Source organism: Pipistrellus kuhlii, unplaced genomic scaffold (assembly GCF_014108245.1).
Source record: "Pipistrellus kuhlii isolate mPipKuh1 unplaced genomic scaffold, mPipKuh1.p scaffold_m20_p_107, whole genome shotgun sequence".
Taxonomy (NCBI): domain Eukaryota; kingdom Metazoa; phylum Chordata; class Mammalia; order Chiroptera; family Vespertilionidae; genus Pipistrellus; species Pipistrellus kuhlii.
Genome location: NW_023425413.1, coordinates 370,322 through 381,283, shown reverse-complemented (window position 1 = coordinate 381,283; position 10,962 = coordinate 370,322). Strand labels below are relative to the sequence as shown.

Genomic DNA, 10,962 nt, shown 5'->3' with positions numbered 1-10,962 from the left:
CCTGGGCACGGTGGGCATCGGGGTCTGGTCACTCTTGGCTGTGGGCGCCCTGTGGGGTGGTAGCAGCCCCCCCCGGGGAGCTGGAGCCTGTGGGAGACAGTCCCCCCAGATGCCCACCACTCCCCCAGGCCGGAACTGCTGGCTCTCAGGGCAAGAGGGTGGAGGCTGCTCCCCGGAGCCCCGCAGCCAGGTGAGCCAGGGTCCGGAGGGCAGAGGAGGCAGGAGAGGAGCGAGCGGAAGGGGGTGGACGGCACGCAGCTGGCCTGGAGATGGAAGATGGAACTGGGAGGTGGCGGAAGGCCCGAGCCCAGGGCTGCGGCAGCTCCAGAGGCTGGGAGCCGGAGTGCACGGTGCCCTGCACCTCCGGGGAGGAAGCAGCCCTGCCCACACTGCCGGCCCGCCTGGGGGCCTGCGTGGATCTGGGAGCCGCAGGGAGTGGACGCGGAAGCTGGCTGCCCGCGGAGGTGGCACCCCTTCCCCAGAAGCTGCGGCCCCACCCTGAACCCCACGGCTTTGCCTGCTCCCGGAGGCCTCCTGCAGAGGCTGAGACCTCGTGGAGGGCGGGGGCGGTGTGAGCCAGGTCTCCTGGGACCCCCAGGAGCCTGAGAGCACTCAGAAACGAGACAGTGCTGCCATCGCTCAGACCGCTGGCGTGGATGCGGGCTCAGGGCATCATCCTGGCCCTCACCCCACCCCCTTCACCATCGGGGTCTCCAAAGCCCGGCCAAACCTCTGCCCCTCGTCCCCCCTCAGGACACCTCCCTCCCCCCATCCCCGCGGCCCCCCCAGGCTGAGGAAGGCAGTCTGGAACACATTTAATGTCGGAACCAGAGAACCAGCGAGCCCGGCAGTGCGCAGGCGGAGGGGGCGGAGGCTGGCCCGGGCCCTGGGGTGTGGAGGCCCCGAAAGGCCTGGTGGCTCAGGAGGGCGGGCACCCGGAGGCCCAGGTCGAGGTCATGTTGTGCCAAAAGGGCGAGCTGCGGGTCAGGAAGGCGTGGAAGGCGAAGGCGGACTCGGACGACCGCGGTTGGACAATGAGCACGTCCTTGTCCACGTCCTCAGACACCAGCTGTCTCACCATCTGCAGGATTTCCTGGGGGCGCAGGGTCGGGGCGCGGGTCAGGGCGCGGGTCGGGCGCAGGGACAGGGCGCAGGGACAGGGCGCGGGGTCAGGGCGCGGGGTCGGGGCGCGGGACGGGGCGCGGGTCGGGGCGCGGGGTCGGGGCGCGGGTCGGGGCGCGGGGTCGGGGCGCGGGTCGGGGCGCGGGTCGGGGCGCGGGGTCGGGGCGCGGGTCGGGCGCGGGGTCGGGCGCAGGGACAGGGCGCAGGGACAGGGCGCAGGGTCAGGGCGCGGGTCGGGGCGCGGGGTCGGGGCGCGGGGTCGGGGCGCGGGTCGGGGCGCGGGTCGGGCGCAGGGACAGGGCGCAGGGACAGGGCGCGGGGTCAGGGCGCGGGTCGGGGCGCGGGACGGGGCGCGGGTCGGGGCGCGGGGTCGGGGCGCGGGTCGGGGCGCGGGGTCGGGGCGCGGGTCGGGGCGCGGGTCGGGGCGCGGGGTCGGGGCGCGGGTCGGGCGCGGGGTCGGGCGCAGGGACAGGGCGCAGGGACAGGGCGCAGGGTCAGGGCGCGGGTCGGGGCGCGGGGTCGGGGCGCGGGGTCGGGGCGCGGGTCGGGGCGCGGGTCGGGGCGCAGGGACAGGGCGCAGGGACAGGGCGCAGGGTCAGGGCGCGGGTCGGGGCGCGGGGTCGGGGCGCGGGGTCGGGGCGCGGGTCCGGGCGCGGGTCGGGGCGCGGGTCGGGGCGCGCGCGGGACGGGGCGCGGGACGGGGCGCGGGTCGGGGCGCGGGGTCAGGGGCGCGGGGTCAGGGCGCGGGGTCAGGGCGCGGGACGGGGCGCGGGTCGGGGCGCGGGTCGGGCGCGGGGTCAGGCGCGGGTCGGGGCGCGGGTCGGGGCGCGGGTCGGGCGCGGGTCGGGGCGCGGGTCGGGCGCGGGTCGGGGCGCGGGTCGGGGCGCGGGTCAGGGCGGGTCGGGCGGGTCGGGGCGCGGGGTCGGGGCGCGGGTCGGGGCGCGGGGTCGGGGCGCGGGTCGGGCGGGTCGGGGGTCGGGCGTCCGTGGCCACGCTCCCCTCCCGCCCGCACCTGGCCGCCGTGGGAGCCGGGCCGGCTCTGCGAGGCGTCCTGCAGGACCCGCTGCCGGCGCTCCTCGATGCTGAGGCTCCAGTGGCGGGTGGGGTGCCTGCTCTCTGGGGGTTGGCTCACCTGAGGACGGAGCAGAGGTCCCTGTGCCCACACTCCCCTGTGCCCTCCCGGCGGGAGGCGGGCTCCCAGGCTGCGGCTGGGCTGTGAGGGGCCCAGGCAGGAGCCTCCCCCGGAGGCCAGCCTTCATTCGGGCTGGTGCGGAGGCTGCCCTGGGCCCCAGCACACGGGGCCTGAGAGCAGCCAACCAACTGCTGTGGCCTCCAGACCAAACCAGAGATGGTTAGACCTGCATCACCACCATTTGTCCACCAACCAGATCTGAACTATCATGGCTGACATGTACACGTAAGGAACTGTTTGACATTGAAATTGGGACTCAGGAGAACTGTTGGCCCAGAAAGGAACTCACTACAGACTGATTCATTTGCCTCTCAGCATAACCTTTATGGCTTGTCGCAGTTTAGGTTCTTTCAAGGGTATTTCTTGGATCACATGATCTCTCATCTCACACATCTAGAGGAAATAATGAACAACATAAACTGATGAACAAAAACAGACCCAGAGACAGAGAAGCATCGATCAAACTCTCAAACCTCAGAGGGAAAGTAGGGGAGGGTGGGGGTAAGGGGAAGAGATCAACCAAAGGACTTGTGTGCATGCATATGGGCCTAGCCTGTGGCCATGGACAACAGGGGGGTGGGGGCATATGTGGGGAGGGGTTTGGGATGGGAATGGGAGGATGAGGACAATTATGTGATACCATAATCAATAAAAATAAAGAAAAGAAAAAAAGGAAGGCGAGCCCAGCCCTGGCCCCGGTGGCTCAGTGGATAGAGCACCAGACTGCAGACTAAAGGATCCGGGTTCGATTCCAGTCAAGGGCACATACGGGTTGTGGGCTCAGTCCCCAGTGGGGCATGTAGGAGGCAGCTAGTCCATGATTCTCTCTCAGCATTGATGTTTCTCTCTCCCCCCCTCCCTCTCTGAAACCAGTAAAAGTTTACTTAAATGCAAATACGTACAATGAGAATGGACCTGCACTGGATTAGCTATGGGCGATCTGACGAGTTTCAAACATTAATCCCCAGGGCATGGCCTGCTGCTGTCACCCTGAGGGGGAGTCGCACCACAGCGGGGACACCCCCCCCCCCCCCCGCCCGCACTCCTGCCCCGTGCCTTCGCCGTGTGGGAACAACGCAGCCCGCACAGCAATCACTCACCCTTCCCCTTCCCCTCCCCCAGGTGGTTGTGGTACCGGCCCCGGGGTTCTCTACAGAGACGATGTCTTAGCGCAAACGCTGACTGAGGCGTGCCTCCCCTCCTCAGCGTCATCGCTCCCTTCCCTTCCCGGTGCCCACAGGCTCTCCCATCGTCATGGCGACGCCCGCATCCCTGCCTGCGCCCCAGTCTGCGTCTGCGAGGACGCTCCAGTGAGGAGCCCTCAGAACCGTTAACCGTTAAGCGCCAAGGGGGGGACGATGATGACGAAGGGGAGGAGGGCAGAGGGAAACGGGGACACTGTCGTCAACAATAGGTTAACGAACGTTTAGGAAGACACCAGGCTTTCAGCTTTGTTCTGTTTTAAGGAAATTCACTGGATTTACTAAGGCTCTTTTTCCTCCTCCATTGAGGCCGATCGAGTGGCCTTCCTCCTCCTGTGGGTCTGAGCCTTTTATAAATTCCCAGACTCCTCCTGGGACACAGCTCCCTGTGTCACACGCACCTTCATTTGTGCAGCAGGTCCTCTGAGCACGTCTGTGCTGCCCCCCCCCCCCCCCCCCCCCGCCCCGGGGACGAGCTGGGCTGACAGAGCCCTGCTTCGGGAGAGCCAGGGGACTGAGGGACGGTCAGTGTCTGGGGCAGGTGATGGCCTCCTCAGGGTGGTCTGTGCCGGGTGAGCTGGGCCCGCGCTGCCCTCCTGCATCTTTGCTCTCCCATCCTCAGGTATGACTCCTAACTGCCCGGAGCGCCCCACCCTTCACTCCGGGGAGCTCTGCAGCTACACAGAACTCCTTGGGCCCTGGAGGTGGCTGAGTGGTCAGAGCACCGTCCAATATGCATAGGTTTCGGGTTCGATCTCTGGCCAGGGCACATACAGGAAGCAACCAAAGATGCACAAATAGGGGAGCTACACACGGAGCCCCTCCCTCCCTCTATAAAGTCCTCAGTGAGGATTAACAAATCACAAACACCCAGCCCAGCTCCCCCTCCCCACCGGCCGCCGGCTGCCACCATCTCTCACCTGAGCTCACGCTTCCAGAGACCACAGGCACGTGGCTCCCACAGCGCCTGTCCTGTGTGCTCACTGCACTCAGCCTGACGTCCCCAAGGCCCGTCCACGTGCAGCCGGGACAGGGTGGAGGGCACGTGGCACAGGTGGACACTGGCGGCTGGCACTCGGCTAGAAGGGCCGCCCGATTCCAGAGTTTCTTCTAGTCCTCTCGGGCAAACTGTGGCTCAAGAGCCACATGTGGCTCTTTGGCCCCTTGAGTGTGGCTCTTCCACAAAATACCACGGCCTGGGCGAGTCTATGTTGAAGAAGTGGCCTTGGAAGAAGTTTAAAAAGTTTAGCTCTCAAAAGAAATTTCAATCGTTGTGCTGTTGATATTTGGCTCTGTGGACTGATGCGTTTCCCGACCACTGGGTTACGGAAAAGTCTCCGCCCCAAACTGTTTTGGTCAATGTCTTGATTTTCTTTTTTTAAAAAGGATTTTTAGAACATACGTTATTGTTGAAAGTATTACCTATGTTTCTTCCACCCCCATTGACCTCTCCCCCGGCATCTCACCCCCAGCACATGCCCTCACCCCCTCCTGGCTGTGTCCCAGGCTGTGCTCAGACGCATGCCTACAAGTCCTCTGGCTGATCACCCAGCTCCCTCCCTGCTTTCCGTCTGAGCTTTGATGGTCTGTTTGGTGCTTCTTCGTCTCTGTGTCTATTTTTGTTCATCAGTTTCTGTTGTTCATTATATTCCACAAGTGAGTGAGATCTTGTGATATATATCTTTCTCCAACTGACTCATTTCACTCAGCATAATGCTCTCCAGGTCCGTACATGCTGTTGCAAATGTAAAAGTTCTTTATTTTTTACAGCAGCGTGGTATTCCATTGAGTAGATGTACCACAGATGTTTTTTTAAATCTTTGTTTAGTTTTATTACAGTTGTTCCTCTCCCTCCTCCCCTCCCCCGTAGCTCCCCTCCACCTGGTTCCCACCCTACTCCAGGCCTTCCCCCGCCCTGCCCATCCCTACTGACCTCATTCATAGGTGTAAGCTCCTTGTCCAATCTCTTCCTGCACCCCCACAGCACATTTCTCCCAAATTGTCAGTCCACTCCCTTTCTATGACCCTAATTCTATTATATTCACCAGTTTATTCTGTTCATCAGGTTTTCTATTCACTTGATTTTTAGATTCACTTGTTGATAAATATGTATTTGTTGTTCATAATTTTTATCTTTACCTTTTTCTTCTTCTTTCTCTTCTTAAATAATACCTTTCACCATTTCATATAATACTGGTTTGGTGGTGATGAACTCCTTTAGCTTTTTCTTATCTGTGAAGCTCTTTATCTGGCCTTCAATTCTGAATGATAGCTTTGCTGGGTAGAGTAATCTTGGTTATAGGTTCTTGCTATTCATCACTTTGAATATTTCTTGCCACTCCCTTCTGGCCTGCATATTTTCTGTTGAGAAATCAGCTGACAATTGTATGGGCCCTCCCTTGTAGGTAACTAACTGTTTTTCTCTTGCTGCTTTAATATTCTCTCTTTGTCTTTTGCTCTTGGCATTTTAATGATGATATGTCTTGGTGTGGTCCTCTTTGGATGCCTTTTGTTTGGGGTTCTCTGCACTTCCTGGACTTGTAAGTCTATTTCTTTCACCAGGTGAGGGAAGTTTTCTGACATTATTTCTTTTTTTCTTTTTTTTTTAATATATTTTATTGATTTTATACAGAGAGGAAGGGAGAGAGATAGAGAGTTAGAAACATCGATGAGAGTCATCGATCAGCTGCCTCTTGCACACCCCCCACTGGGGATATGCCCGCAACCAAGGTATAATACATGCCCTTGACTGGAATCGAACCTGGGACCCTTCAGTCCCCAAGCCGACGCTCTATCCATTGAGCCAAACCAGTCTTGGCTGACATTATTTCTTCAAATAGGTTTTCAGCATCTTGCTCTCTCTTCTTTTGGCACCCCCAAAATTTGGATGTTGGTATGCTTGAAGTTGTCCCAGAGGCTCCTTACACTATTTTCATATTTTTGGATTCTTTTTTCTTTTCTGGTTGGGTGTTTTTTGATTCTTCGTATTTCAAATCTTTGACTTGATTCTTGGGATCCTCTAGTCTGCCGTTGGATCTCTGTATATTATTATTTATTTTAGTCAGTGTATGCTTAATTTCTGATTGGTCCTTTTTCATATCCTTGAGGGTCTCACCAAATTTCTCAGAGGTTTCTAGAAGATTCTTGAGTAATCTTATAACCATGGTTTTAAACTCTATATCCAGTAGTTTGCTGTCCTCCATTTCTGTCATTTGTGATGTTTCATTGTCTCCAAATTTTGACAGCTTCCCTGTGTTAACAGAATGGCCTTGTGTGGTAGGTGTCCTATAGAGCTTAGTGGCTCAGCCTCCCCAATCACCTGAGGTGGACACTCGTGGTGCACCCCTGTGTGGGCTGTGTGCACAATCTTGTAGTTAAGCCGTGGTTGCTGTTGGTATCACTGGGAGGAATTGCCATCCAGGTCAATTGGCTGTGCGGACTAGCTGTGTCTACAGTGGAAGAACTGCTGCCCAGGAGACACCTTATGAGGTAGGACTTGCTTCAGTGGGGCTTTGGTGCTACTGAATCTTCTCCCTAAATGTGTCTCTTATGGATGTGAAGGTTGTAGTCAGGCATGGTCTCACTCTTACCACTGGGCACACTGGCTCTTGAATCTCCAAGGAGGTGCAAAGTCAGTATTTTCTGGGACCACCCAGCAGGAGCTACAGAGAGATCTGCAGATTCCTCCTCTTTGTATGGGCTTGAAAGTCACAGACGAGGCCCAGCTGTGAAGCAAGGCAGGCTGCTGCCACTGGGCCTTGGGCCTTCATTTGGAAGCTCTGGGGCTCTCTGACCCAGCTGCAAGTTTGACAAGTTTTAGGCTGAGCAAGGACAGGCCATTCATATGCAAAAGCTGATGCGCACAGTTGGGTGGGGTTGTAAATTGGGTGGGGTGGGGTCTCTGGAAATCACCAGGGCAGAGCAAACAGCAAAGGCTGCCAGTCAGTCCTGCACCAGAGAGGTGCCTGGGTCTCTGCACCCCATGCCCCTGTGCAGGAACAATGATCGCTGGGAGCACCTCTGAGAGAAAGCTGCCCTCGCATTCCTGTCCCAATGTCAGACAGTCCAGTTTCTCCCTGTATGTGTCTGGGTCCCTCAGAGTCTTGCCTGGAACTGGAGTTCACAGCAGGAACTTGTAACTCCCTCCCGATTAAAAGGAGGCACATCCAGGTGCCAGCACTCTCTGTGCCTCGTCCTCTTACATCTCACTATGCTTTCTTCACCTCTGGTTGTGGAACTCCCACTCAGCCAGCTCTCCTGCAGCTCTGGGTGGGGATTGTGCTGCCTTTTAGCTGTAATATTGATGTGGTTGTGAGACAGCAAGTATAGGTGTTTACCTATGCCGCCATCTTGGTTCTCTCCCCCATACCACCGTTTTTTAATCCATTCATCTGCTGATGGGCAGTTGGGCTGTTTCCAAATCTTTTTTTTTTTTTAATATATTTTATTGATTTTGTACAGAGAGGAAGGGAGAGAGATAGAGAGTCAGAAACATCGATGAAAGAGTCATCGATCAGCTGCCTCTTGCACACCCCCTACTGGGGATATGCCCGCAACCAAGGTACATGCCCTTGACCAAAATCGAACCCGGGACCTTTCAGTCCCCAAGCCGACGCTCTATCCATTGAGCCAAATCGGTCCCGGCATGTTTCCAAATCTTAGCTATTGTAAATTCTGCTATGAACATAGGGGTGCATATATCCTTTGTGTTTCTGTTTCCTTGGGATATAGTTCTAGAAGTGGGATCACTGGGTCAAATTTCCTCCATTTTTAATTTCTGAGGAAACTCCACACCATTCTCCACAGCGGCTGCACCAGTCTGCATTCCCACAGCAGTGCAGAAAGGTTCCTTTCCTCCACATCCTCACCAGCACTTGCTAGTTGCTGATGATAGATAGCTATTCTGACAGGTGTGAGGTGATAGGAATTATTTTTTTAAAATAACTTTTTATTGATTTCAGACAGGGAGAGGATAAGGGAGAGAGAAATGTCCTCACGCTGGGCACCGGGCACCCAGGGGGGAACCCTGCAGGTCAGGGTGGCTCCCTCGGGCCCTGGCTGGGAAGGGCAGGGACAGAGGGAAAGGTGGGGTTGACTGATGTCAGTCAGCGTGGGGCTCCCGGGGAGGGGGTGCCTGCCAAGGGCCAGCGCAGGGAGGTCTGGAGGAACCGGGCCTGCTGCGGGGGCCAGGGGGGCCGGGCATCCCTCAGGGCACAGCGGACGCCCCTCAGGGTCTGGGAGCGGCGGGAGGCAGAGGTCAGATGAGAGGGGAGAGAGGACCAGCATGTGGGAAACATTGAGGGGACTCTGCACCCCCAAACCACATTCTGGGAGCCCGCAAACAGGGGTCTGCACCCCCTTCTGGGTGTCTGTCCAAACCCCTCTCCTCGGAGCCTCCTCCCCGGGCCTTTCTCTCCTGCTCGCCTGCCGGCCTCAGCCCCCTGCCCATGCCCACGGCCCTGCCTGCCTTCCTCTGAGAACTCAAACCTGCCCAGGAACCCGGCCCTCGGAGGACCCCCACAGGCGGCACCCTGCGCACTGGCATCCTGGCTTGCTGGGCTGAGAAGTCAGCCGAGGGGTCCCCCCACCCCGGAGGCGGAGGACCCGGCCAGGAGGCACAGAGCGACCTCAGTGGCAGCCGGGGAGCTGAGCCTTCTCGCCGCCTGTTCGTTTACCCACATTTGTGTTGTGTGGGGTGTTTAGTCCTTCCCCAGGGACACTCTTCCACTGCTTTTTAGAGAGTGGAAGGGGGGGGGAGAGAGAGAAACATAGATGGGAGACAGACAATCCATTGGTTGCCTCCTGCAGGCACCCCAACCAGAGCTGGGGATGGAGCCTGAAACTCAGGTACATGCCCTCGACCAGAATCGAACCCGGGACCCTTCAGTCCGCAGGCGGACACTCTGTCCACTGAGCCACACCGGCCAGGCCGCTGCCACCTTATTATTATTATTATTATTATTATTATATTTTATTGATTTTACACAGAGAAATTGAGAGTGATAGAGTTAGAAACATCGATCAGCTGCCTTTGCATACCCCCCACTGGGGATGTGCCCGCAACCAAGGTACATGCCCTTGACCAGAATTGAACCCGGGACCCTTCAGTCCGCAGGCCGACGCTCTATCCACTGAGCCAAACCGGGTTTGGCATGCTGCCACCTTTTCACGCCAACCTCTGAGCCGACTTGTCTGGTGACTCAGCTCTTCGGGTCCCCACTCTGTCATGCACCTTGCCACCCGGCTGGTCCGGGCTCTGACCCTGACACACACGGGGACCCGCAGGGAATTCCGGGAGCCCCCTCTGGCGGCAGCTGCTGTGTGGGAACTGAGAGGCTGGGGGGGGGACAGGGGGCTCCAGCGTGAGGGCGCTGTGAGGGTGAAGCAGGCCCCTCTCCTGGTCTCAGGGGCCCCTCCCAGGGGCCCAGCAGAGGCGGGCGGGCGGACGGCCTGCAGCTGTGGAGGCAGGAGGGCTGCAAGCCCAGGGGGTGCCCTGGGAGCTGGCCCCACCCCGCCCTGGGCTGTGGGAAGACGGCCTGTACCCCGGGGCCGTCCTCATGCTGAGGGCCCTCAGCCCCTGCCCGCCCGCGCGCCGGACCAGCGCCCAGAGCGGCGGGCGCAGGGAGCCCTCCTTACCCAGTCCTGCGTCTCCGGCGCCTGCTGGGCCTGCACGCCGGGCCGGCTGGGCAGGGGCGCGGGCAGCGCGCGCTCCTGGAAGGGCCCCGGCGTCTTCCCGGGGGGCCTTTCCCGCAGGTGCTTCTGGCTGCTCATGGTCCGCGCCCGCTGCTCCCGTCCCGCGGCCCTGCCCCGCAGACAGGCCGGCCGTCAGGCTCTGCCCGGCTCCCCGTCCCCAGGGCCCCCCTCAGGCCGCGGACCCCCACAGGGGCCCCCCCGGGAACCCCGGCCTCAGCTCCTGCGGCCCCTGGCTCCCCATGGCCCCAAGGAGCCGCCCCCTCCCGGCCTCCGCCTCCCCAGGCCCCGGCCCCACCTGGCTCTGCTCCGGCACAGGCCCCGCTGGGGAGACGGGGGGCAGCCCCCCACCTCCGAACCCCTGTGACCTCACCTCCAGTGGTGTGACCTCACCCCACACCCCGCCCAGGAATCTGCTGGGGGGGGCAGGACACTCGGACTGGGAGGGGCCCACGGGGGGGTGCTGGTCAGGGAAGAGCAGATGGGGTGACAGCGGTCAGCAGGAGAGGGGGTACCCTGGGGTGCGAAGGAGGGGAGGGGCGGGGCATACTGGATACAGAGGGGGCGGGGCACACTGGGGTACGGAGGTGGGGAGGGCGGGGTACACTCGGGTGTGGATGGAGGTGAGGGAGGGGCACACTGGGGTACGGGGTGGGGGAGGGAGGGGTACCCTGGGGTACGGGGTGGGGGAGGGGCGGGGTACACGGGCTTGGGGGGTGGGAGGGGCGGGGCGCAGGGGTGGGGCCCGTGGAATTC

At 60.1% G+C, this 10,962-nt stretch overlaps 1 protein-coding gene across 2 annotated transcripts; it reads right to left on the bottom strand.

The window, feature by feature from the left end:
* Positions 1 to 783: 783 nt before the first annotated feature.
* TEX22 (testis expressed 22) lies at positions 784 to 10,740 on the bottom strand. Of its 2 annotated transcripts, none has more exons than XM_045578866.1 (4): positions 10,505 to 10,740; positions 10,153 to 10,318; positions 2,135 to 2,254; positions 784 to 1,093 (listed from the first exon to the last, which is right to left on the bottom strand). In XM_045578866.1, the coding sequence occupies exons 2-4, from the start codon at positions 10,285 to 10,287 to the stop codon at positions 920 to 922; spliced, it is 429 nt and encodes a 142-aa protein (XP_045434822.1). In that variant the 5' UTR covers positions 10,288 to 10,318; positions 10,505 to 10,740; the 3' UTR covers positions 784 to 919. The 2 variants fall into 2 exon arrangements, with proteins under 2 accessions (XP_045434822.1, XP_045434823.1); XM_045578867.1 differs by having other exon boundaries at positions 10,580 to 10,740.
* Between the last annotated feature and the right edge of the window lie 222 nt (positions 10,741 to 10,962).